Source organism: Salmo trutta, chromosome 8 (genome assembly GCF_901001165.1).
Source record: "Salmo trutta chromosome 8, fSalTru1.1, whole genome shotgun sequence".
NCBI classification, from domain to species: domain Eukaryota; kingdom Metazoa; phylum Chordata; class Actinopteri; order Salmoniformes; family Salmonidae; genus Salmo; species Salmo trutta.
Window position 1 is genome coordinate 39,850,366 of NC_042964.1, and position 26,122 is coordinate 39,876,487.

The 26,122-nt window shown below is 42.6% G+C and overlaps 4 protein-coding genes across 11 annotated transcripts; 3 read left to right on the top strand and 1 right to left on the bottom strand.

The window, feature by feature from the left end:
* Nucleotides 1–1,599: 1,599 nt before the first annotated feature.
* On the top strand, nucleotides 1,600–4,656 carry LOC115198906 (uncharacterized). Its single transcript, XM_029761307.1, has 6 exons — nucleotides 1,600–2,089; nucleotides 2,365–2,403; nucleotides 2,680–2,928; nucleotides 3,155–3,409; nucleotides 3,676–3,924; nucleotides 4,264–4,656. The coding sequence occupies exons 1-6, from the start codon at nucleotides 2,035–2,037 to the stop codon at nucleotides 4,356–4,358; spliced, it is 942 nt and encodes a 313-aa protein (XP_029617167.1). The 5' UTR covers nucleotides 1,600–2,034; the 3' UTR covers nucleotides 4,359–4,656.
* Nucleotides 4,657–5,730: 1,074 nt separating this feature from the next.
* On the top strand, nucleotides 5,731–11,331 carry LOC115198908 (hemicentin-1). The gene is made up of 9 exons (XM_029761316.1): nucleotides 5,731–5,946; nucleotides 6,246–6,299; nucleotides 6,503–6,751; nucleotides 6,920–7,186; nucleotides 7,357–7,656; nucleotides 7,827–8,096; nucleotides 8,387–8,662; nucleotides 9,982–10,230; nucleotides 10,776–11,331. The coding sequence occupies exons 1-9, from the start codon at nucleotides 5,895–5,897 to the stop codon at nucleotides 10,796–10,798; spliced, it is 1,740 nt and encodes a 579-aa protein (XP_029617176.1). The 5' UTR covers nucleotides 5,731–5,894; the 3' UTR covers nucleotides 10,799–11,331.
* On the bottom strand, nucleotides 10,917–19,712 carry LOC115198907 (RNA polymerase II-associated protein 3). 7 transcript variants are annotated; one of them, XM_029761308.1, is made up of 18 exons: nucleotides 16,307–16,379; nucleotides 15,675–15,826; nucleotides 15,436–15,579; nucleotides 15,151–15,270; nucleotides 14,661–14,788; nucleotides 14,460–14,581; nucleotides 14,247–14,317; nucleotides 14,029–14,163; nucleotides 13,707–13,834; nucleotides 13,494–13,615; nucleotides 13,249–13,319; nucleotides 13,053–13,145; nucleotides 12,722–12,945; nucleotides 12,400–12,589; nucleotides 11,921–12,018; nucleotides 11,731–11,831; nucleotides 11,539–11,625; nucleotides 10,917–11,325 (listed from the first exon to the last, which is right to left on the bottom strand). In XM_029761308.1, exons 1-17 carry the CDS (start codon nucleotides 16,338–16,340, stop codon nucleotides 11,540–11,542), a joined length of 2,019 nt encoding a protein of 672 aa, XP_029617168.1. In that variant the 5' UTR covers nucleotides 16,341–16,379; the 3' UTR covers nucleotides 10,917–11,325; nucleotide 11,539. The 7 variants fall into 7 exon arrangements, with proteins under 7 accessions (XP_029617168.1, XP_029617174.1, XP_029617169.1 ...); XM_029761314.1 differs by lacking the exon at nucleotides 16,307–16,379 and adding an exon at nucleotides 19,495–19,712 and having other exon boundaries at nucleotides 10,917–11,625; XM_029761309.1 differs by lacking the exon at nucleotides 16,307–16,379 and adding an exon at nucleotides 19,495–19,711 and having other exon boundaries at nucleotides 10,917–11,625; nucleotides 15,675–15,830.
* A 446-nt stretch (nucleotides 19,713–20,158) lies between these two features.
* LOC115198909 (mitochondrial inner membrane protease ATP23 homolog) lies at nucleotides 20,159–25,420 on the top strand. Of its 2 annotated transcripts, XM_029761318.1 has the most exons (7): nucleotides 20,177–20,416; nucleotides 20,691–20,736; nucleotides 22,604–23,524; nucleotides 23,895–23,976; nucleotides 24,081–24,218; nucleotides 24,324–24,407; nucleotides 24,689–25,420. In XM_029761318.1, exons 5-7 carry the CDS (start codon nucleotides 24,120–24,122, stop codon nucleotides 24,890–24,892), a joined length of 387 nt encoding a protein of 128 aa, XP_029617178.1. In that variant the 5' UTR covers nucleotides 20,177–20,416; nucleotides 20,691–20,736; nucleotides 22,604–23,524; nucleotides 23,895–23,976; nucleotides 24,081–24,119; the 3' UTR covers nucleotides 24,893–25,420. The 2 variants fall into 2 exon arrangements, with proteins under 2 accessions (XP_029617177.1, XP_029617178.1); XM_029761317.1 differs by lacking the exon at nucleotides 22,604–23,524 and having other exon boundaries at nucleotides 20,159–20,416.
* Nucleotides 25,421–26,122: the final 702 nt, after the last annotated feature.

Below are 26,122 nucleotides of genomic sequence, written 5' to 3' on the forward strand. Positions count from 1 at the left end.
CAAGCATAGATTGGTAACTTTTTTCTAATTTGACACACGGGAGCTATGTTGGCCTATAGGTGGTGCTGTTAAAAGTGGTCCCACTTAAACCCTCATATCCACCACCCCGTTCGATTTAGAGACTTGAAACTTTGTATGTAGGTGTCTTTCCTTACGCTGAACAAATTTGCCTCAAGGACAGTGGTGGAAAAATGACTAAATTTTCATACTTGAGTAAAAGTAAAGTTACGTTAATAGAAAAAGTGAAAGTATCCCGGGAAAATTCTACTTATACATCAGGTTTTAATATGCTTAAGCATCGAAAGTAAATGTGTTTGCTAAAATATACTTTAGTATCAAAAGTAAAAGTATAAATAATTTCAAATTCCTTATATTAAGCAAACCAGGCTGCACAATTTTCTTGTTTTAGGGATGAGCAGGGATTTTCTCTTGATAAGTGCATGCATTGGACCAGTTCCCTGTCCGGCTTAGCATTCAAAATGTAACGAGTACTTTGGGGTGTCAGAGAAAATGTATGGAGTAAAAAGTACATAATTTTACTTGGAAATGTAGTGGACTAAAAGTAAAAGTTGTCCAAAATATAAATAGTAAAGTACAGATACCCCAAAAACCTTAGCACTGGGATTAAAATGTCATTTTTGTAAACATATATAACGGTTTTAAACACACAAAATAAAGGAGTCAAGTGATTAAATATGTAGACATTGAGTGTAGATGCATGAAGACACATTGACATTTATCTTTTTGAATACTGTGGAGCTCCAAGGATTCAGGGTTATTGTATCCAGAGTCCACTTCCAACACGACAACTAGTATAACTTGTGATGGGCTCTGCAATGTGAAAAGCATTACATGGATGATGGAATACAACTGCAAGAAATGGTTGTGTGAAATGTTTATGCGAAATTAGGTTCAAACCAGAGTTTCTGACACTGTTGACACAACCAAGTCAAAGACTATTTCATACTGTCACGTCCTGACCAGTAAAGGGCCTATTTGTTATTGTAGTTTGGTCAGGACGTGGCAGAGGGTATTTGTTGTACATATTTTTGGTTATGTGTGTATATAGAGGGTTATTTTGTGTAGAGTGTTTCTGGGTTTAGTGGTGTATCTATGAGAAAGGGTATTTGATTTAAGTGGTTCGGGGTTTATTAGATATGTATTTATGTAAGATGGGGTGTTTGATTTAGGTGTTCCGGGTTGTTGGGTATGTTCTTGTATTGTATTTCTAGGGGGCTGGTCTAGTGTTGTATTTCTGTGTTGGCCTGGTGTGGCTCTCAATCAGGAACAGCTGTACATCGTTGTTGCTGATTGAGAGTCATACTTAGGTCGCCTGTTTTCACCTGTTAGTTTGTGGGAGATTGTTCTTGTTTAGCTGTTTGCTTGACAAGACTGTCCAGTTCGTTTGTGTTTTGTATACGTTTATTGTGTTTTCCTTCTTCACCAAATAAAAAGAAGATGAGTATATATTTTCCCGGTGCGTCTTGGTCTCTAACCTACGACACCCGTGACACATACACAACTGTGTGAGGTTAAATGTAATTACATTAAAAGAACCAAAAGTATGACATAATTGCACTGTATTTGAATTTCACTAACAGATTCTGGTACAAGCCACGCCCTGAAACCAAGTTCACGACACTCCTATATTCGTCGTACACTCATGTATTACACATATTGTTTCTAATCTTTCCCTCCAATTGGTTGTCTATTACAAATAGGGAATTAATTGACTTCAGCTCTCAAGGACCAGAATTGGAGAGTTGGAGACCACCTATTTTATACCTCAGTACATTGCCCTCTACATGTTAGTTCACAGTAAAAGCTGCCAGTTCTGTTTCGCCCTATTTAATGGTCACTACAGAAGTAATGTATTTTAAATGGCGTGTTGAGGTGGACAGGCTCAAGGCAGGGCAGGTTTGCTCTCAGTCTGTTCTCTCTGATAAGGTGTGCACCTTCTCACTCTACTACTTGACTCTGTAACAGTCCCACATTTCCTGGTGTCCATTCAATTCACTCCATCACTGCGAGACGATGAAGGATACACACACCCTGCTCAATCTGCTTCTGCTGCTAGTGTACCTAGCAGGTAATATGATATGAAAAAAACAACAACATTGTTTTGAGATCATGTATTATTGAGGATGCCAAACTCGGTTTGACATCAGTCAGTAGGTCTACATGTTCTGGACATTGCCTGTTAAGCTCTATAACCATGTATATGTTCAGTGTCTGCTGAGGTTAAGCTTTTGTTCGGACAATGGGCTAACATATTTGGATCTAAGCTTAATGATAGTTTTAGTGTTACATATACATTATAATGTCTTGATGATAGACTGTGAGGCTGTTTTTATGAACTTCCAGGTTCAGCTGTGACCACTGATGGAGGGAAGGACAGTACCGGTAAGTAAACCACAGACACATACCAGTCAACGTATTACAGTATGGCAACATCATTATTTGGAGTGTTTGGTCCTCTGGATTGTACCTGTGGTAGGGCGGTAGTGCTAGCAGGCTAGCAGCTAACTACTGTACAGAAATGAGGGGTCAATTTGAAATGCCATGACTTTTTATTTTGTTATCGTTGTAGTAATTTATCCCTATTACAAGTAAATTTACACACTGTGTGCCGAAAATCCGGTAGGCCTACATTACCTGATTGTGCACTGTAATTTTCAGATGGTCCCTTGGAACTAACCATTGTGGGATCTGACTTTGTGACTGTGGGTGTGCCATGCAGTTTTGACTGTGCCGCCCAGTGCTCTCCCTCCTGTAGCTACAGAATGAGTATCGACGGGCAGATTGGACAAGGCAACGAGCTGTTCTTCACAGCTCGCCAATGGGAAGAGTCCCTAAACCTCACATGTACCGCAAGGAATGATGACTCTGGGAGGTCCTCTACAGTATCAAAGATACTGCAGGTTTTAGGTGGGTGGGTGGTTTGTTGGTTTGTTTTTATGACACTTAACCTGAAATTAGTGGTGCATGGTCTTTGTGATATTTGGAATGGAGTGATAATTCAATGCCTTATAATTTACGGACATGATGTCTGGATTACTGGATGAGTGCTGGATTCAATTATTTTGCTCATGTTTTTCACATTGGTCGTAGGATCTAGACTATTATCTAAATGTGTATGTGTTCCTCCATTTAGCTGGACCCACCAACGTATCAATCACAGGCCCTGACTTGATGACCCCAGGGGCCCCAAAAAGCTTTCAGTGTTACGCCGATTGTCATCCCTCCTGCAACTACACCTGGGGGATAAAGGGCAGATGGCTCGGGGGACAGGGGAACGAGATTACCGTAACTCCCGAAGAGTTGGCCACCTCTGTTACCCTGAACTGCAAGGCCGTCAACAGTGTGTCTGGGCTCTATGACATGGCAACAAGGACAATACCTGTGACATGTAGGTTATTGGGAGATTTAGAGCTTACTCAAACAATTGTAGATTCTCTATTGTCATTAGTGTAATGCAATTGTCCATCTCCACATCCAGGGCCAGATTAAGAAATCATAGGCCCCGGGGCTTTGTTTTAATAGGCACCCTGGTAGGATTTTTTGGGGGGTCCTCTCGAACCCCATACAGGCTTCAGCCCAGGGGCTTCGGCCCAGGTAAGCCCCTGCATTATTCTGGTAGGCCTACATTACCTGATTGTGCACTGTAATTTTCAGATGGTCCCTTGGAACTAACCATTGTGGGACCTGACTTTGTGACTGTGGGTGTGCCATGCAGTTTTGACTGTGCCGCCCAGTGCTCTCCCTCCTGTAGCTACAGAATGAGTATCGACGGGCAGATTGGACAAGGCAACGAGCTGTTCTTCACAGCTCGCCAATGGGAAGAGTCCCTAAACCTCACATGCACCGCAAGGAATGATGACTCTGGGAGGTCCTCTACAGTATCAAAGATACTGCAGGTTTTAGGTGGGTGGGTGGTTTGTTGGTTTGTTTGTTTTTATGACACTTAACCTGAAATTAGTGGTGCATGGTCTTTGTGATATTTGGAATGGAATGATAATTCAATGTCTTGTAATTTACGGACATGATGTCTGGATTACTGGATTAGTGCTAGATACATGAGAGTACATGAGTACATGGCCATTAAGGCTAGATTGTTCTTCAAGATGTTCATTCATAGATCACCAGTAAGTTCAAATAATAATCACAGTGGTCGTAGAGGGTGTAGCAGGTCAGCACCTCAGGAGTAAATGTCTGCTGTTTTTTTGGTGTTCCTTTTGTAATATATTTTTGTGTGTGTTACAGATGACGAAAAATCCATGGCCACACAGGCTGAACAGACTATAGACCTGCTTCTGTTCACCTTCACACTCTCACTCTACACCGTGATATCACCATAATCCAGGAGAAGGTGGTTTTATACAAGGAAGTGATCTGCTCTCCACACGCATATCTGAATCATTTGAAAACATGTCATCATTATTACAGACAGTGATGGAACATGTGGTTTATTGGTAAAGAACAAAGAACAAACAGTGCCTCTCATATCAGGATGTTAACCATATTTGCTGATGATAAGTGAAGTGGAAAGGCTTGGCTGAATCTTTCGCTATCAAAGCACTATGTGTGTTTGTGCAAGCATCATTACGTGTATAGCCTATCTGGATTAAATATTTAATAAAGAAACATTTACATTCATTTAGTAACATGTCTTTTTTGCAATGTGTAACTTTTTCTAGACTTGAGATGGAGTTGAAACCTGCAAGCATGCCATCTTCATGGAAGGCACAGACTTTTAAGTCATGTATTTTAAATGACGTGTTGAGGTGGACAGGCTCAAGGCAGGGCAGGTCCAGCTCAACACGCCCTTTAAAATACATTACTTCAAAGTCTGTGCCTTTGGAGAAAAAAAAGTTACATTTATATAGATCTTGTTTGCCCAAATAATTTACACTCCCAATATTTGTCTACAAACTGCATTTCTGCAATAAACTACATGACAAACTGTTTTTGAAATTCTTTGTATTTTCTCTCAAATAAGTTCTGAAACAAGTACCTTAAATCAATGACCATCATGGTGAATTAAATATTTGAAATGTGAGATAGTTCCGGATTGTTAGTTGAAGTGCTATGTTCACATATCGTCTGACTGATGAGTAGCATTAACTTCTCAACAGATGAGGGGCCCACCCTGCAACTACATCTACATTTTGCTCTTGAATGTAATCAACACGAGTAAATATTAAAACACACTTGACCATGGAGTGTGATTAGTCCGTTTTTGATTATCACTGATTATATATCACGAGTTTCTTTTAAGGTACATAAGAACAATCAATGTTCCAGAGAGGCAATGGTATCACCTACACACACCCTCTCTATCTTTTCAAGTTTTTCCATGCATAACCCTTTTATCATCTTGAATTATAGTTACATTATAGTTACAGTGAATTAATGCATTTTAAATGGAAAAACAATAAGTATCCTTTACTAATATAATTATTATACCAACAACCTCTGTATCTACATAAGAGCTATTCTACATAATAGGATAAACAGATTAAAACATGTTTGCACACTTTCTTTTGTCTGTAACCTTCACCTGTCTGAATGGACGAGAAGCAAACAAGGTGAATGCTCCCTAGCTCAGAGACATGTCACTTGGCAGTATCAAAAGGCTCAGTCGCAGTAGATCAACGCCTATGAACACAAGAAACTAGCACGCACACCCTAACCAGAACACAATGCCTTGAAGCTGATAACCCACATAAAGGCCCAAACACTAGCGGCGCTTTTCTGGCACTGTTGGATAATGTCTTGTTTTTGAATTGGTTCCTGATAAGATTGTCAGCCAGTTTTTTCTGAGGTATAAGGGTAGAACAGCTGTTGGGTGGACATTTCAGCCACTTAGTAACCTGGATCTCAGCAGCAGAACCATGGTTCTCCTCTGCACATTTAGTCTGTCTCTGCTGCTCACCTGCCTGGCCGGTAAGATACCACATTCAACTGAATCTGTTAGTGTTGAGGTCAAATCTTCTTCAAGTCAGGAATTACATTTGCTCATGCAATTTGTATTGTAAAACAAATTCTGAATTTTTCTGAATTGTCAAAGTAGCCAATAAGAAATTGTTTTGTAATGAAAATCCAAATGTTTTAAACAGTAAACAGCATGTAATGTGTATCTCGGGCCTAGGCCATTTAAACGTTATTAATGCTTTATAAGATAGTTCATGTAAGGTGAACCATTGTGATGGCATCGGATTATTTTTATTTCTGTGTTTCTGTAGGAACACTTGCCAGTGAGAGAGAGCAGGGCAGGACATCGGAGGAAACCACACCATGTAAGATACATTAGGTTTCTGGCATAATTTCTAAGTGTACAAAATAAATGTATGCCAAAAATGTATATGCATTCATCACCCATTGTTTATCCTTACGCTAACATTATAACATTATGGTGAACAATAAAACATTCAAATCCACTTCGTCCTAATTTTTTTCACATTATGTGTATGACTCAGGGGCTTGTTTTCCATTCTGCCAGATGGGCCGTCCTTTGTGAAGATTAGTGGGGTGAACACAGTGACGGTGGAAGTTCCCTATGGCTTCCAGTGCTCAGCCAATTGCTTCCCAGCCTGCACCTTCACCTGGACCAGAGGAGGGCTCACCACCCAGGGCCCAGAGCTCAACCTCCAGTTGAAGGAGCAGGTTCCTCCACAGGTCCTGATCTGTATGGCTATAAACCCCACCACTGGGAAGTCAGTGACGGTCAGCAAAACAGTCAATGTGACGGGTAGGCTCCTTATAATCAGTTTTTATCAATCTAAACAAATATTTAGAAATCATACTATGCCAACAGATGTTATGCTTTTGAGCCTCTGTACTGCACATGCAAAGTTTGCGGAGCTCTGTTCTACACTCTCCAACCTAATTCAACCCACGACAATTATCTATTTTCTAGCTGGACCGTCCAATATAAAGATCACAGGTCCTGATACACTGTCCAGTGGAGTGACGTCCAACTTTTCCTGCTCTGCTGATTGCTACCCGTCCTGCTCCTACACCTGGACAATTAGTTCTGAAGCACAAAGCACAGTGACAACCAAATATGGTCAAACCATCTCCGTCACACCTGACTCCTGGGAGATTGCAGAGGAATTGATCTGTGAGGCTCAGGACACTGTCTCACTCCTCTTCATCTCAACCTATGTTACACCTTATGTGGCCCGTGAGTGGAATTGTCATTCTTTTCAACTTTGGAGTGGTCCATTGAAGTCACATTGGATAATTATTACTTTATTATGTTAGTCATATATTCTGTGTAAACTGTATTTTTAGAAAGTTCTAAGAGTTTACAATTAAACACACAATCAAGTGTTTACTTCTTCCTCTTCCCAGGCGGACCGGAGGCCATTTCGATCACGGGTTCCAGCTCAGTGACAGTAGGAGACACTTACAACTTTGTGTGCCTTGTTGACTGCACCCCCTCCTGTACGTTTACCTGGACATTCAATGGAAAGATCTTCAATGGCGACGAGATCCAGTTGCCCATTTTCCATAAGGGCGACAAGCCCGTGGTTGGCAGTAAACTGGTGGTTACTGTTGATGAGTACAGGCACAATGAGGCACTGACGTGTGAGGCCAAGAATGTTGCCTCAGGGGTCACTGCTGTTAGCACCAAGATCCTGACCGTCACTGGTAAGTCAGAGTTTTTGTGACAAAAGAATTGTCACAAGTCATTATTTAGAATCAGATGTTTGAAGGTGATACCCACCATTTTATAAAAGCCAACTCAAAAATATTTAACTTGGTATCTCTCTGTTTAACTTCTGTCCTCTTCACCTCTTTTCCACTCCCCTGTCTTCCAGATCCTATCTCTGTACAGCCGGTGTCCCAGAACAAGCCCTTGGCACACCAGCCCTTCTCACTGCAGTGTGTGGGCTCTCAGAATCCATCCTCCATTTTGTGGTTAAAAAATGGCCTCCCTATAGCTGTGTCCGGCAGGGTCAGTCTCTCCCCCAACAACATCACTATGTCTTTTAGTCCTCTGCTCCAGTCTGATGGTGGGCTGTACCAATGCATCGTTTCTCAGGGGGGAGCACCCATCAAAGGGGTTGGGTACCAACTGAATGTAAATTGTGAGTATGAGTATGCAGAGATAAATTATATTTATACAGACATTTTTGCTCACCATACACCAGTATTTCAAGAAAGATCATAGAAGAGATCCAGAAACTATTTACAGGAGCAATTAGGGGTTAAGTGCTTTGCTCAATGACACAACACAATTGTTAACCCCTAGGCTACATGCCACCCCTGTGTGTGTGTGTGTGTGTGTGTGTGTGTGTGTGTGTGTGTGTGTGTGTGTGTGTGTGTGTGTGTGTGTGTTTACAAGCTAATCATAAAGATATTTCATTACATTTTCCAGATGGACCACTTCAAGCTGTTATCATCCAATCTGGCAAAGGCCCAGTAGGTAAAGTCCTGTATCTCCTGCCTGGATCAAAGACAGACCTTCAGTGTTCGGCCCTGTGCTACCCCACCTGTACCTACACCTGGATATACAAGGGGAGGCTGGCAGAGATGAACGCCTCCTTCTCCCTCACACCTGAGACCACCATGGACGGAGGACCACTCAGCTGTGTGGCTTACAATTCAGTGACCAATGACAACAGCACTGCCAATACCTCAGTTGTGTTAATTGGTGAGCAGCAGTTAGATTGTATTTGTCAAAAAATATTTCTGTGCAGACCTTGAAACTGAGTGGTCTTGTCACTGTTGTATGAAGTATGAAATGAGGTAGTGCAGAACAAATGAGCCATTCTAAACTCAGCAAAAAAAGAAACTGACCTTTTTCAGGACCCTTTCTTACAAAGATAATTCGTAAAAATCCAAATAACTTCACAGATCTTCATTGTAAAGGGTTTAAACACTGTTTCCCATGCTTGTTCAATGAACCATAAACAATTAATTAAGACACTAACAGCTTACAGACGGTAGGCAATTAAGGTCAGTTATGAAAACGTAGGACACTAAAGAGGCCTCTGAAAAACACCAAAAGAAAGATGCCCAGGGTCCCTGCTCATCTGTGTGAACGTGCCTTAGGCATGCTGCGAGGAGGCATGAGGACTGCAGATGTGGCCTGGGGAATAAATTGCAATGTCCGTACTGTGAGACGCCTAAGACAGCGCTACAGGGAGACAGGACGTACAGCTGATCGTCCTCGCAGTGGCGGACCGCATGTAACAACACCTGCACAGGATCGGTACATCCGAACCTCACATCTGCGGGACAGGTACAGGATGGCAACAACAACTGCCCGAGTTATACCAGGAACGCACAATCCCTCCATCGGTGCTCAGACTGTCCGCAATAGGCTGAGAGGCTGGACTGAGGGCTTGTAGGCCTGTTGTAAGGCAGGTCCTCACCAGACATCACCGGCAATAACGTCGCCTATGGGCACAAACCCACCGTCGCTGGACCAGACAGGACGGGCAAAAAGAGCTCTTCACTGACAAGTCACGGTTTTGTCTCACCAGGGGTGATGGTCGGATTCGCGTTTATCGTCGAAGGAATGAGCGTTACACCGAGGCCTGTACTCTGGAGTGGGATCGATTTGGAGGTGGAGGGTCCGTCGTGGTGTGTCACAGCATCATCGGACTGAGCTTTGGCCGCTCCCCCCAGAAATGTCAGGGAACTTGCAGGTGCCTTGGTGGAAGAGTGGGGTAACATCTCACAGCAAGAACTGGCAAATCTGGTGCAGTCCATGAGATGCACTGCAGTACTTAATGCAGCTGGTGGCCATACCAGATACTGTTACTTTTGATTTTGACCCCCCCCCCTTTGTTCAGGGACACATTATTCCATTTCTGTTGGTCAGTTCATGTTCAGTTTGTCTCAGTTGTTGAATCTTATGTTCATACAAATATTTACATGTTAAGTTTGCTGAAAATAAACACAGTTGACAGTGAGATGACATTTATTTTCTGCTGAGCTTAAGTCTAATGTTGACCTTTCTTTCAGATGGACCATCTAACATGACCATCTCAGGACCAGGTGCCCTAGAGGTAGGGATCAAGGCCAGCTTCAAGTGTATTGCCCAGTGCTCTCCCTCTTGCAGCTACACCTGGAGTGTGTATGGTCGGACCATGCACGGCAGTGTGGTTGATATAACCGTCAACCGTTACGTGGCCACTGAGTCTTTCAGCTGCGAGGCACACAACACGATCACCGGGAAGACAGCCACAGCCAATGAGACACTCAGTGTCACAGGTATGGTCAAACTACTATGACTCATTAACTTAATTGGTCTTATAACACTTTCTACTACTCTATTCAACTGGGGACGGCATCTCAGGTAACAATTGTAATGCAACAGGCCAGTTACTGCCATAATTGTCATTTTAGTAGAAAAATGGTTTGAGCTTGTAATGAATCATAAAGCATGTTTGAAAATGAGCTAAAACAACCTAATGAATACAACACAGCTTTGGTGAAACCGGCATCTCAATAACTAATAGTTGACTGCTTGGAACTTTTGGAAATGAAGCTTCTCCCGACCGTGCCGTTCTGCTCCTAAAATGATTATCAACTTCACCCACTTTGTAAAAATGAAAAACTGCCATTGGGTAAACTATTACCTGAGAAAAATGTTGAATCCCCCCATGCTAAAATATAGGCATTAAGACGATGACAATTTTTTTTAGTTCACGGTTATTCTCCATTATTGTCAGTTACACGCTAATACAATTATCATGTGTAGTAGACATGCCACCAAGTTCAGCCAGCTATTAACATTTCTCCCCTTATTCCCAAAGATTCTCTCTGGTGTGGATGTTGAGAAAAGTCAAGAGAAGAATTCCATTCAATGGCGGTGGGACAACGATGCAATCTAACAGTGTCTTTATCTTGTAATGCTGTTTGGAAAATGTGTGCTTTGTTAATGAAGATCGACAGACTTCCTGTAATTGGTTTATTTTCCACAGTTTATAAATTCGTGCCAACCTTAGTCCATGTGTAGAGGACACCAAAACCTATATTTTACAGTTAATGTGTGAAAATGCTATTTGCTGAAAAGTATCTTCTCCGTATCTGCACTTCCAGTGATCATCAATATAGATTGTCAATTTATTAGGTATTCACACTCATTCACTGCAATTAACATCTTGAACATGAGATGGACAGTCCTGGACAGAAGAATTGAAAATAACAACAAACAAAATTTGTATTGGCAATCCGAGAGCGCCAGATGCATATCTGTACTATTACCCCTATGGTTCTGTTGGGCCGCAGTCAGAACATTCTTGTTTTGGCCATGCATAGTAACTGCTGTTCTCATACGAGGATGAAACTTTTACATGTTTTGAGCTATAGAAAAAAAAACAGTATAGCATTACATCAAATGTTATAGACCTTCCAATATGGCAGGCAAAATTAAGTGATGCACTGTGTACATACAGCAATGTTTGAATTAGTAACATGTACTAGAGCATTGAAAAACTACTTCAATCGACTGCTTGCTTAAGAAAAAAGCAATTTTGCTCTCTGTGGTGATGTCCATTTTTAGGGTTCTGCACTCACGTCACACTCCATACTTCTTTTGCAGTGCTCCTACTGAAGCGTCCTCAAGTCCTGCTTGACGAAGAAAGTCAAACAATTCTTGTAGAACTAGAAAAAAAACAAGAGTTTGCAGTTATCAATATCTGTTAATCATTTTGTATTGGGGTTAAATAATGTATCACAAACTGTGCCAGATCAACAACCAATCGGTACCTTTCTTCTCAGGGATGGACATGAACATGACAGCCATGTCGAACCGCCTCACACTGGCCAGATTCCTGAGGATCTCCAGTATGACAGGTGGCTCTTCATTCCTTAATTTGATAAGGACAATGTGATAACAGTCACATTTCTTGTATGAGCTAAAACAGTCGTAATAGCATGGTATTTGCACAGTACTTACTTGATGTAGAAGCTTTGTAACGTCTTTAGAATCTGATTGAGCATGTCTGGCTCAAGAGAGCTCTGGAAGATCTTTGCGTATGCCTGAGGCTGGATTTGCTAAAACAGAAAACAGACACACAACAAATAAACATCAGTCCTTGGTGGCATCTACATGTTTTTCTCAGCAGAAAAGACAAATCTCATTGTATGGTGATTTGTTTGTGTACAAATAGAACCCCAAACAAGAGATCAGGTCTCTGTTGAAGAATAGATGATCACAATAAGACAGGCATCTATATCTTATTAGTAGGTCACATGTCATTAGTAACCGTTTTGTATAGGCTATAAATAAAAGGTTACATAAAAAAAAGGACAGTAATAAAACCCATAGTTTATTTTCCCCTTTGTACTTTATTTGCACATATGACATTTGAAATGTCTTTATTCTTTTGGATGTGTAATATTGCGTTTTTCATCATATTTTAATTCCACACCCACCTTCAAATACTTGTAGATAACTTCAGGGCCATTTCCAATCTTCCTTAGGTCTGCCTCTAGCTGGAAGCTGTTGGTGGGGGCAGGAGGTACGACCTCAGTTGAGGGTGTAGCAGGCGGTTCTGTTGGTTTACTGACGGTTGCCTCCCTGTGCTTCTGTGTCTGTGCTCTCACAGCATCCCCCTCAGGCCCTCTGAAATAAGAAAACAGCCTCAGTGGTGCTATTGTCAAAAGCCTAACTGTTGACAAAAGTTCTATTCAAAACATGTATCAAAATCCTCAAACGGTTTGGCTTGAGATTAAGCAATTAAACAATATCACTTACTTGACAGGGGAATGTGAGGGGATGTTTGATATTTCTTCTATCTTCAGGATCTTAGCGCTGGGGGAGGTAGAGGGAGGTGAGGCCTCTCTCACGGTGTCTGCGATGGAGGTGGTCTTCTGGGGCCTAACACAGGGGGCTGTGGTTGAAGTGAAAACAGCTGAGGGCTCCTTCTGGACAAGGATCTTTCCACCAACCTCCTCAATGTCCACTCTCCTCAATGGTTTCTGAGATACAAAGAAATCCAATAGCAACATTGTTGTGTGAATCTTTAAAGCAAAGTTCAGAAGCAGCCTACTGAGAATATTTTTACTGTTTTATCTGAGAGACTCACGGTTGACTGCAGGTGAGGTGGTTTGTTAACTGGCAGTATTGTTCTCCGCTGTGCATGCTCCTCTGTTGCCAGCAGACCACTGGTGCCCAAGTCCTACACAAGAGCAGAGATGCTATGTCAAGGATTTGTCAACAAAGACAACAGGTGTAAGAACATTAACAGAAAAACCTTAGTGAGCAGGGAACCACATACGTACAATTGCAATCTTCTTCATCTCATGAAATGCCTGCTTGTTTCCTGGTTCTAGCTTCAGGACCTCCTCAAAATCTAAAAAAACCATGGACATAATAAACAGTTCCATGACTACTGCTACCATTCACATAAAGACTTCAACCTGCTCAAGGTAGTTACATAGAAACATGCCTAGCCTACAAAAAATGGTTGCTAATGACATGTGACCTACTAATAAGATATAGCCTCTTGGATGCCTATCTACTGTACCTTCTTTAGCTTGTTTTAGCAGTCCCAGAGCAGCCCTAGCTGTCCCTCTGCGGGCAAAGGCCTTTGAGTAGGTGCCATCCAGGGCTATGGCTTTACTGCAGTCCTCTTCAGCCTCTTTATATCTAGGGAGAGAATCAAGCTTAATCAATGCACAGCTTTGACAGAATTTATACTTATCCAATACTCGCTTATCCTGCCTTCCCTGCTGCTTACCTCTGCAGCTTTAAGTAAGCCATGGCCCGGTTGGCAGGCAGGAGGACATTGGTGCTGTCTGCTTCCATGCCCTTGGTGTAGTATTCTACTGCAGCCTCATACTTCCCCTCTTTGAAGTATGCGTTCCCCTGAAAGAGTCAAGGTTTAGTGCCGTGGTAACCATTTAGAAAACAATGCACTTAAACACAGGCAAATAGCATGCTGTAGTACACCTGCGGTATGTCTTCAGCGCTGCAGTGTCTCAGAGTCACTGGGAAACTGGTACCCAATATGTAGGGGGCCTACTCTAACATCGAAAGATACGTGTAGCTGGTGGCTCTACCCTGTCTTTCTGCACCACCGCCTCCTGTCTCCTCTGCTGTTCCTCCATGAGCTGCTGTTGCTTGACGTCCACCACAGGTGGGGTCACCACTGCAGCCTCTGGGCTTTCTGCCTTTCCACCCAGTTTAGCAATGACCTACCGTTAGAGGAGAGGTTAGATACAGAGGTAGGGGGGATACAGAGGTACAGTAATAGATCCAACACCAGATAATGTCTCACCTCTTTGCATTTCATCACTTCATTCTGTGCCTCCAGGTTCTCAGGATCCAGCTTGAGCACCATTACATAATCTAGTTATGTAGAGGAAGGAAGCAGAAATAGAATAATTGGTCACTTAAAACTAAGATAATACAGCATATAAAAACTATACATCCTGTGCCGGCATTCTACCCATTTGAAAACATGTTTTGTTGTGTTACTATTACTCCTCACCTTCTAGGGCAGATTCATAATTTTGCAGGGCGAATCGAGCTGCTCCTCTTCGTGCAAATGCTTTGAAGTAGTTACTGTCCAAAGCGATGGACAAGTTGCAGTCAGACTCGGCAACAGCAAACCTGACAGACATAGGTTATCACGTTAATGTTGTCATTTAAAGTGTTACATATGTTGCTTATTTCCTTACATGTTGCTTACTTTTTGAGTCTGAAGAAGCAGGCAGCTCGGTTTGTAGGCAGAATGGGGTTATAAGGGTCTGCACCCATGCCTCTGGTGTAACACTCAATGGCGTCATCATACTTCCCTTCTTTAAACAGCTGATTACCCTGAAAAACAACTGTCAAATTCAGTACAGCAAATATAAGATTTTGCAATCTATACATACAATAAAGTAATAACATCTACTCACTACAGGTGACTACTGACTGAGTATTATTGACTACTACCACCAATGACTGGTGATAGTTGCTAACGAGGCCCCGATGGTGGTATATTGTATGGGTAATTGTCTAGGATCAAAATCACAACATACTGCAAACAAATGCCCTTCAATGGTGGTCCTTGTGTCATAATAATAATAAGTAATATTTTTAAATGACAACATTTACGTGAGAATTCATATTTCTGCATGTCTGTCAGGTTTGGTGTTGCTGAGTCTGACTTCAATACTATAAGTGTGAAGCCATACTTTCTCCTTCTCAGCAAGAGCTTTGTCTTGGTCAGTAGCAGGAACCCCAGAATCCTCAGATTCAGAGTCATTGGACTCAGCAGCGCTGTCCTCTTTATCCATGGACTCCAAAACCTTGTCCTACCAAAAGACAAAAACATCCCAAAAATGTTTAGTGTAACAGCAAGCAGTACATACTGTTTAACAGGGTGCACTGCTGCCATTCAGCTTAAAACCAGAGACTTAGTTTAAAAACTCACTATTGAAATCAAATGAGAAACAGGCAAGATCCACCTAATCCATTACCACATCAAATTTGTCCCATGACTGATAGTCATAAGAATTTATCCTGGGTACTTGTTTTGTTTCAATCTTTGCATTGTTGTCTGATGCCTTCTTTTTCTCCCTCTTCTTTTTGTAGTCCTTGTTTCGCACTGGTGGGAGGCTTTTCTAAGGCAGGAATACATAGTTCAGGATCTTTCTAACATAGCACAATCTCAACTCTATAGCTAAACATAAAACATACATTTTCAAGTGTTACATACTTGAGACTCGCCAACACTCCCACTTCTTAGTTGCTCATCCTTCTTCTTTATGTCAGTTTCCCAGCTGTCAAGATCTTTCATGAAGCTATGCAGGTCCTCTGCATTTTGTCGCATTTGCAGTTGGAGTTCAATGGCTTTGTTTTCAGACATGCCTACCTGTCAAATACATTGAATATACTAGGTTGACAAAACAGGAGATAGGATCACTTTAATTTAAGATGTTAGATAGCTAGCTGACTATCTAGTCAACGGCGACAGATATTCAATAGAAACGCTAACTTAGTTAGCTAACAGTGAGTTCTTTGAGGTTACTCAAAAACGGTGGCGCTAGTAACGTTACGCTGCTGTTGACTAACTACTATAACACCAAGAAGCTAACGTTAGCTACAGTTGAGAAATGTGCTAGTTAGCTAGTCACGGCTGTCTCGCAAAAGCAGTAATTTATAGATGGTAACTAGCTAGCTAGCTGCCTAAACTAACGCAACGCTTTTAACGAGTTTCGACCTGCCAATAAGAGCTGATTACATTATAATATTTGAGTACCTGTCCCTTGCGTCCCAAATTGATTGTAATTTATCAGTTTAAGTTTAAACGAGGCTTACTAGCATTTAATATTAGCTACAAACTATCACCATTCTGTCGTTTTCTGTTTGTGTTGGGCGCCATGACAGCGTGTCTTCTACTTCTTCGTCGATGAGGTTTAACGGCGGTTGACATCCAATAAATGTTGCATTGATTACTGCCACCTACTAGACTGGAGTACTACCTTATACTTTGCTTTAAAAATTAACAAAAACGCTACACTCACCAAAAAATAAAACCACACTACTCCACTATTTAAATACACTGCTCAAAAAAATAAAGGGAACACTAAAATAACACATCCTAGATCTGAATGAATGAAATAATCTTATTAAATACTTTTTTCTTTACATAGTTGAATGTGCTGACAACAAAATCACACAAAAATAATCAATGTAAATCCAATTTATCAACCCATGGAGATCTGGATTTGGAGTCACACTCAAAATTAAAGTGGAAAACCACACTACAGGCTGATCCAACTTTGATGTAATGTCCTTAAAACAAGTCAAAATGAGGCTCAGTAGTGTGTGTGGCCTCCACGTGCCTGTATGACCTCCCTACAACGCCTGGGCATGCTCCTGATGAGGTGGCGGATGGTCTCCTGAGGGATCTCCTCCCAGACCTGGACTAAAGCATCCGCCAACTCCTGGACAGTCTGTGGTGCAACGTGGCGTTGGTGGATGGAGCGAGACATGATGTCCCAGATGTGCTCAATTGGATTCAGGTCTGTGGAACGGGCGGGCCAGTCCATAGCATCAATGCCTTCCTCTTGCAGGAACTGCTGACACACTCCAGCCACATGAGGTCTAGCATTGTCTTGCATTAGGAGGAACCCAGGGCCAACCGCACCAGCATATGGTCTCACAAGGGGTCTGAGGATCTCATCTCGGTACCTAATGGCAGTCAAGCTACCTCTGACGAGCACATGGAGGGCTGTGCGGCCCACCAAAATAAATGCCACCCCACACCATGACTGACCCACCGCCAAACCGGTCATGCTGGAGGATGTTGCAGGCAGCGGAACGTTCTCCACGGTGTCTCCAGACTCTGTCACGTCTGTCACATGTGCTCAGTGTGAACCTGCTTTCATCTGTGAAGAGCACAGGGCGCCAGTGGCGAATTTGCCAATCTTGGTGTTCTCTGGCAAATGCCAAACGTCCTGCACAGTGTTGGGCTGTAAGCACAACCCCCACCTGTGGACGTCGGGCCCTCATACCACCCTCATGGAGTCTGTTTCTGACCGTTTGAGCAGACACATGCACATTTGTGGCCTGCTGGAGGTCATTTTGCAGGGCTCTGGCAGTGCTCCTCCTGCTCCTCCTTGCACAAAGGCGGAGGTAGCGGTCCTGCTGCTGGGTTGTTGCCCTCCTACGGCCTCCTCCACGTTTCCTGATGTACTGGCCTGTCTCCTGGTAGCACCTCCATGCTCTGGACACTACGCTGACAGACACAGCAAACCTTCTTGCCACAGCTCACATTGATGTGCCATCCTGGATGAGCTGCACTACCTGAGCCACTTGTGTGGGTTGTAGACTCCGTCTCATGCTACCACTGGAGTGAAAGCACCGCCAGCATTCAAAAGTGACCAAAACATCAGCCAGGAAGCATAGGAACTGAGAAGTGGTCTATGGTCACCACCTGCAGAACCACTCCTTTATTGAGGGTGTCTTGGTAATTGCCTATAATTTCCACCTGTTGTCTATTCCATTTGCAGAACAGCATGTGAAATTTATTGTCAATCAGTGTTGCTTCCTAAGTGGACAGTTTGATTTCACAGAAGTGTGATTGACTTGGAGTTACATTGTGTTGTTTAAGTGTTCCCTTTATTTTTTTGAGCAGTGTATATTTAGTCCTTCCTCAGGCCAACAACCTGAAAGGATTGGACACCACCACTTAACACACCCTGTAAGTCTTCTGATGTCTTGCACACCCAAATACCTCTTTGCAGCTGCCACCACAACCTCAATTTTCTGCGATTTACATTCCATCCCTGCAGTACAGTTGATAACCATTGCTATATATGCAAAAAATCTAATCTTACTGAAAAATATATCACTTGTTGGCCTATCCATCTGCACTGGTACAGATCTACTACTCACACCACTCCTCTCAGGATCTGTCCCCCTTGACCCATCTTCCTCTACTTTTTTCACTGCCTCAACATATGACAGCTTTTCCACTACTCTAAACCTGGAAACCTAAACCTGTCTTTCTCGCACAGGACATTTCTGATCCCCAGCCCCATGGGCACCCTTACAATTTACACATACCACCTTTTTCCCCAATGCTACACATTCCTTTGTCTCATGCCCTTCTGCACACTTCTCACACCTAGGAACCTCCCTCCTACTCACTGCTGCCACATGCCCATAAGCTTGACACCTGTAACAACGTAATGTATTTGGCACAAAAGCTAGTACAGGATAACTTATATATCCTAACATCGCTTTGTTGGGCAAAGACTCAACATCAAAACACAAAAGAACAGACAATGATTGTTTCACCACTCACGCCGCCCTGTATGCGTCATACCAAACGACGAGCATCACAAACACCGGGAATCTTCCCCTTCAGTTGGTCAACTTTTACATTTACTGCTACCCCAGTAATCACTCCTTTCAATGGCACCCTTTTCTTGAGCAAAACAATTGACATTTCTTGCCCGCATTCGTTTTAACGCGGAGTGCCTTCTCCCTCTGACCAGCAGAAACAAACAATTATCACAAGACCACTTCTGGTTACCTTCACCAATTCCACAGCACCCAACTCTGTTTTCATCCACCCTGAAACCACAAATGGATCAGCCAATAGGCAAGGGTCCCCTTTTTCCAAAAACATCACTCCTACTGTCAGACTCATCTTTATCCTGACCTTCGGTGCAAGCCTCGGCTGCGAGAACTTCCCCACACCTACCACCTCCAATACTTCAACCTCATTCACTTCCATTTCTCCTCAGCTTACGCTTTCTACCATTCTTCTTTAACAAACCATCTCCCTTTTCCGCACCATTTTTTAACAGACTCAAGCGCTCTCTCTAAGTATACATCTCCTTATGATAAAACTGCACTTCCCCTGACATACATATTGTAACGACCCTGGGTTTATAAGCGCGTATATCGACTCTGCTGCTCGAGCATGCTTTTGCGGCACACTCGATAGCGCGATGGACTTCTGCCTAGAAGGGGGAGGGTTCGAGACATGCTCCCTGCCTGTTTCATTACAATATTGTTCTTGCCTTCTCAAAGGACGCCATTTAACCGACTGTCACAATCTCCATACAATCAGCACGAACTCCTCGGGATGTAGCGCTCATCTTATAAAGCAGCTGTTTCATCTTGATGTTCTTCTTTATCAAAAGCTACCGCGACGCTTTTCCATTTCAAATAAGCACGCTCTTCCAACCACCATCGTCAGTCTCCCTTCATCCGACTCTCCCTTTGACAACACCTCCCAGCAGCCTTTGCGTTTTTTCTATACCGAACGTGCACACAGTCAATGTCACTTGCCAATGCATGGAGTAATGTGTTTCAATGAACCTTGTTTGCAATTATATTAGAAAAAGCTAATGTATTTTCTGTTAACTAGCTAGCAACAATGTTGTTGCAGACATTCATTGAATCGTTCACCTCTGGCTTACAAGGAAAATTAGTTTTATAATGGATATTCTGTTTTCTCTTGTCAATAGCTATTGATCCAAGCATGCCGTGACTATGAAAATGGTATATTCTGAATCAGCATGGGTGGATAGAAAAAAAAGGTGTGGGTTTTTCTCGATATATATATATATGATTTTAAAAATACAGTATATCATTATCATAGTCATGGCACACTGTGTAAGAGCTATTGAAGATTGAAATACGAATAGCCACCGAATATCCAGTATTAAACTAATTTGACCTCGGTCTGGTTTACCACGTGATTTGAAAAACAAAGAATGACCCCTCGAAGCTAGGCTGTGCTTGTTCCTAGAAGCAAAAGTGGCTATTTTAGAAACAATTTCCATGCAATGGATCAAACTAAACAGCAAGAAGAGGACTATGGATATAACCTATTCCCGGAGAGGAATTCGGGAAAGTTCCAAAAGGGATCGATAGCAGAAAGCTTGTTCACTTTCAATCACAAATGTCAGGTCATGCTACAATTCGCAATGGAAACAAGTAAGCGAACAGGCTAGCAAGCTGATATGTCTGTCATCCTCCAAAATATATCTCATGGCAGTAGTTAGCTAGATGGCCGTGTAACCATTGATGCTGTGTTTACATTTGTCATATACGTCATAGCCATGTTTCTAGCAAGCTTAGCTAGCTATCGTTGAACAGTAAAGAGACTGTCATGAGTAAGCTAGTTAGCAATACGCTAACTGTTGAATGACCTGATTGCTGTCATGGTGCAGGACCGATTAGGCCTAATCTCATTCTATCTCCCTTTCAGGTCCATATGCAAAGCTTCTCCTTGGAGCCATGAAAAGTTCAGGATGGTAAGTGTCAGCCAGCCACAATCATCATCAATCACAACTCAACACAGCTGTCAGCTGCCATAATTCTTCTTCTTCTTCCTCCTATCAGTTTTGGCAGACTAGACACTGTAATGCGTATTGCTGCCTTTCTCAGGCTGGTGTGTGAAAAACACACTTAATTATCTAAATAGCCTAGGTGCAAGCCGGTGGAATAAAGAAACCACAACAGCTATTTTGCTCTGCCTGTCATTTGAGGCCAAAATAGTTACAAGCGAAAATGTGGTTACACCCAACTCAGTCAGCTCACAGAAAAATATCATCCTATCCTCAGCATACTGTCTGCTATAACAGAACATGCTTCACAGTAGTACAGTCTCTACCTCCCTACATTCCTCACACTTGCCATCTGGGTGTTTCTCCACTAACAATAACCCACTTCCCAATCCACAATGCCCCAACCTCAGCCTCGTCAACAGAACCCCATCCCTCCTTTCCCTTTCCGGATACCTACTGCCCTTCCTCACAGAATTCTGGATAGAGAAAAACTGCCTAACCCGCTCCTCTCTCTCCCACTCACATTGCCACTCCTGGGTCAACCCCTCTGCTATGATGCTCCTACATTCCATCCCCCCCCTAATGGGACCACCACATCTCCCTCCTCAAAGCGGCCTTTGCCACCATATCGGCTGCCTCATTTTCCCCTACCCCAACATGAGTTGGGACCCACAGAAAACCTACCTTACACCCTTTCTTCCCCACTTTATAAAGTGCCATCATCAGCTCTATTATCAGGTCTGGGCGTGCCTTTGACTTCCCTTCTCTCAGTGCAACCAGGCTAGCTGCAGAGTCTGAACACAAAATTACAGTTTAGTCCCCACTTCTTCCACTCATCCCAATGCCTACACTAGTGCTAGCATTTCAGCAGAGAAGACTGAAACTCCATCAGACAGCCACCTCCCCTGATATATCCGAAACCGGGGAACATGTATCCCAAACTCTGCTCTCCCATCTGTTAAGATGTGCAAGTAGGGACCCCAGGCCAATGGCAGATGGGCCTCAACCACCAGAGAAGGCTCTCTACAGTCCTTATCCCTTATTACATCAAGAATGGTCATGTCAACATCAGGCTCTGGCAACAGCCACCGAGGAACATACGGCCAGCAGACAGGGACCCCCACTTCCAGACCTCCCATTGCCGACTCCACCCCCCATTCCTGCACTTGGGGCACATAGATTGGCCTACCTCTTCTCACTCCAGTTCCCTCTCCTCCCCATTCCCATGCCTCTCCCAACAGACACCTTGCAGGGTGAGATGATACATGCCCCTGCACTTTCATCCCATAGCGCATGGCCAGCTTAGCTCGTTGCAACCTCCTCCATTTCAATCAACAATGCAGGGATAGGGGTAGTCGGAAATGCCCCACAGCACAACTGCAGCGCAATTGCCTGTACCACATCTAACATCTGCAGTGTTGTAGCTGCTGCCGAACCAAATTCCATGCTCCCATAGTCCAGCACTGAGCGGATCATTGCTTGGTAAATAATTTGTATGGAGCGTCTGTCTGCTCCCCAAGATATCCTGGACAGGCACCATATTATATTAATAACTTTACCGTACCTTTCAACTATTTTTTTCCCCCCACATGGATCCTCTAGGTCATTCTCTTCCAACCAAACCCCCAGGAATTTGAACGCCTTGACCCGTTCCAGCGGTGAACCATACATTTAAAGCCCTTGCACCACCTTCTTTCTTTTACATCCCAAAATTACAAACTTGGTCTTTGCTGCTTAATTTCTAAATCCCCACCTATCTACCCAGTCCACCACCTTTTCCAATGCCTCTTGCACCTTCTGGACCACAAACAGGATATTCCTTCCTCTTTTCCAGAGCACCCTATAATCGGAAAACAGGAAAAGGACAAAACCAGGCCCAACATCCTGGAACATGGAATTCACCATTTATGTAAAACAAAACTGGACTAATTACACTTGCCTGCGGTGTCCCTTTCTCTATCCCCACTAACTCAGAATAAGCTCCTCCAACTCTGACCTGTATGGTCCGGTTCTTCAAGGAATCCTGCATCCAATTAAACAGCAACCCCTCACCCCAGCAGAATACAGCTCCAGCAGCAGTCCCCCTTACCAGAGCATGTCGTATGCCTTTTCAATGTTCAGAAACACCGCCACCACTCCCTCCTTGTTGGCCAGCTTGTTGGCCAGCACCTTCCAGTGCTAGCACTGAGTCTATAGCACACCGTCCCAACCTAAATCCGCTCTGGTATGAGGAAAACATAAATGTACTCTCAAACATATGTACTAATTTGTCTGTGACCATTCTTTCCATTACTTAACACAGTACAGAGGTCAACGCTATGGGTCTGTATGAACCCGGGTGTGATGCTTCTTTTCCCAGTTTTACAATTGGCACCACTATGGCATGTTTCCACACAGCTGGTAATGCCATCTCTTCTCTTTCTGAGGACCCCATTTTTTCCCCCCCAAGAAAATTCAGATCAACAAATAACCTTAAATTCATTGCATCTTCATCTCTATCAAAATGAAAATAAACCAATAAATACATTTACTTAATTGTATCTTTCAAATGATCTTTCTCCAAAACGTTTGTACATTGTCCCATACAATAATCTGTGCTCTTAATATTTGTATTCATTATTTATTTATTCATTTTTAATTGGCGACCACACTGCAGTTCGCCTAGTGGGGTCGCAACCACGACCTTGAATACCACTGATCTACGCTGATGTGAATTTAACAAGTGACATCGAAAAAGGATCAAAGCTTTCACTTGGTCAGTTTGTAATGGAAAGAGCAGGTGTTCCTAATATTTTGTGTACTCACTATGTAATACAGGGGTGTAAAACTCATTCTATGGAGGGCCGAGTGTCTGTGGGTTTTTGTTTTTTTCCTTTCGATTAAAATCTAGACAGTCGGATGAGGGGAGTTCCTTACTAATTACTGACCTTAATTCATCAGTCAAGTACAGGGGTTGAGCGGAAACCCGCAGACACTCGGCCCTCCGTGGAATGAGTTTGACGTGATTTAATAGCTATATCATGCCATTATATTGTTAGTTTTTTATGCTAATGTACACTTTCATGCTAATGTCCATTTGGCATCATTATGCCACCCCTTTGTAAAGTATTATCCTGTCTCTTCAGTGCAGTGTACAAAGACAGACATTTCTCCTGTGAAGACTGTGATGGGACTGTCAGTGGTGGTTTCGATGCAACGTCATCACAAGTAAGAAGGCTAGAACCGTTACCTTTGTGTACAGGTTCACATGCTACACTAAGTACTTTGTATCACATCTGTAAGATACCAATTTTCCCCACTCCCAATTCTAGATTGTTTTGTGTCAGAATAATATTCACCAGCAGTCCCACATGAACCGAGTGGTTACACATGAGCTCATCCATGCCTTTGACCACTGCCGGGCGCATGTGGATTGGTTTAACAACTTCAAGCACTTGGCCTGCTCAGAGGTGAGACCAAGAGATAAACGTGCATGTTATGGGCGTTGTGTTTGTGCTCAGTTTTAATTGTGTTTTAAAGGAAGTCATGTTAATTGTTTGGTGCTTATTTTTCAGATTCGAGCAGCCAATCTCAGTGGAGATTGCTCCTTCCACAATGAAGTATCCAGGTTCAACTTTGGCCTCAAGAAGCACCATCAGGTAATATCTGGAGATAATGTGAATTCACTGCAAACAAAATTACATTCTTGTATGTATTTCAGTCAACTAGTATCCTTCATGGTATAGCATAACATGATTTTTTCCAATCGTGTGAATTGGTATGTCTGAATTGACAACTGGTTTAGTTGAAACTGTAGTTGAATGTAATGGCAAGTATAGCACTGCCTTTTTCAGTGCTTAGCGATTAACAAGAAGTGTTTATGATGGCCAATATTCACATGAAGAACTCCCTACCTAACCCATCCACTACTACCTATCAGGAATGTGTTCGGGGACGTGCCTTGCGCTCCATCCTTGCTGTTAGGAAGGTAAGCCGAGAGGAGGCAGAGAAAGTGGTGGACGAGGTATTCGATACCTGCTTCAATGACCACGCCCCCTTTGGCCGCATCCCACATGACAAGAAGGATGCCAATTTTGCCTACAGAGATTTTGAGAACCGAGATCGGTATTACGCAAACCTTTAATGTGTTGTTACATGCACAAATGAATTGTAATTTAATTTCCATGGGTGCTATTGTGAGGATCCTTGCAGAAAGCTGGGCAACCTACCACTGCCCTCAGCAGAATGACTGTGTCAAAAATGGTATGAAATTACCTCCTGAAGGGAAATATTCAGAGTTCTTTCTCTCTGTCATTTAAATAAATCAAAGGATATAATAAATTCTATGTTTTTATGGCACACTTTTGTGGACTCTAATGCTATAACTAAAGAATGTGATGGAGTGGTTTCCTTTTGGACATTGATAAATGTGGCCCAAATATTTTTTTTGTCATCCTTTTAGAGGTTCCAAAGTTTGGTGTTTATGAAGGGTATATGATGCCTGTAAAACTTATTTCAAGACTGAAAGGTGGGGACAAATTTCCAAGGGGGACTGTCCACCCCTCTACTCTGCCATGTGACTGAACTGGGAGTTCACTGTAAATAGATTTTATTGTACTGTACTGAATAAGTCAACTTGTTGAAATAAATATTTCATTATTATGAATAATATGATACTGAGGCTTGATTATTATCGCATTAGCATTTATGAATTGACAAAGACGTTTCAAAAACGAATTCTACAAAGTGCTCAGTTAATACCCAAGTTACATTAAACAGACACAGCATTCCCTGAAGACGGTATGAAATCTAAATAAGCAAGCAAGCATGCATTAGAAGCATGCATTAGTCCATGTTAGCATCATTCCTTTATCCATCAGATGAGCAAATTATTTCTTGAACAAGTTGGGCAAGTGATGTTACTTCTCAAGACCTTCATATACACTGCCTTCTGAAAGTATACACACCCTTCGACTTAAAAAAACAAATGTGTGTTACAAAGTGGGATTAAAATGTGTAAAAATATGAAAAATAAAACATTACATATGTATTTATTAACCCTTTGAGTCAATACATGCTAGAATCACCTTTGTCAGCGATGAAAAGCTGTGAGTCTTTCTGGGTGAAAGACGCTGCATGTTGAATCTGCATTGGCCGTGCAGAATTTATGGTTATATGGCCTCTGCAGAATCAAGGCATTCATACTTGCGCTTCTCCGAGCTGTTGTCAAGGAAGTGAGTTTGTGTTTATACAGGACCTGCTGCCCTCACCTACTGTCAACCAATCATGTCAATGCGGAGCTATACGGAGCCCTCAGTGTTGTTATAACATTTGAGGGACGCACGCCGATGCAGTACAGTTCAATTTTGCCTCC

Excerpts from the sequence above, each read along its gene's own strand:
- LOC115198906 (XM_029761307.1), top strand. The coding sequence starts at position 2,035 with ATGAAGGATACACACACCCTGCTCAATCTGCTTCTGCTGCTAGTGTAC. Across the intron at positions 2,929-3,154 it reads AAAGATACTGCAGGTTTTAG|CTGGACCCACCAACGTATCA; the intron begins GTGGGTGGGTGG and ends TCCTCCATTTAG. Across the intron at positions 3,410-3,675 it reads AAGGACAATACCTGTGACAT|ATGGTCCCTTGGAACTAACC; the intron begins GTAGGTTATTGG and ends TGTAATTTTCAG.
- LOC115198908 (XM_029761316.1), top strand. The coding sequence starts at position 5,895 with ATGGTTCTCCTCTGCACATTTAGTCTGTCTCTGCTGCTCACCTGCCTG. Across the intron at positions 6,300-6,502 it reads ATCGGAGGAAACCACACCAT|ATGGGCCGTCCTTTGTGAAG; the intron begins GTAAGATACATT and ends CCATTCTGCCAG. Across the intron at positions 6,752-6,919 it reads CAAAACAGTCAATGTGACGG|CTGGACCGTCCAATATAAAG; the intron begins GTAGGCTCCTTA and ends TCTATTTTCTAG.
- LOC115198907 (XM_029761308.1), bottom strand. The coding sequence starts at position 16,340 with ATGGCGCCCAACACAAACAGAAAACGACAGAATG. Across the intron at positions 15,580-15,674 it reads GGAGTGTTGGCGAGTCTCAA|AAAAGCCTCCCACCAGTGCG; the intron begins GTATGTAACACT and ends TTCCTGCCTTAG. Across the intron at positions 12,019-12,399 it reads TTATCTACAAGTATTTGAAG|CAAATCCAGCCTCAGGCATA; the intron begins GTGGGTGTGGAA and ends TTTCTGTTTTAG.
- LOC115198909 (XM_029761317.1), top strand. The coding sequence starts at position 20,266 with ATGGATCAAACTAAACAGCAAGAAGAGGACTATGGATATAACCTATTC. Across the intron at positions 20,737-23,894 it reads GCCATGAAAAGTTCAGGATG|TGCAGTGTACAAAGACAGAC; the intron begins GTAAGTGTCAGC and ends CTGTCTCTTCAG. Across the intron at positions 24,219-24,323 it reads AGCACTTGGCCTGCTCAGAG|ATTCGAGCAGCCAATCTCAG; the intron begins GTGAGACCAAGA and ends CTTATTTTTCAG.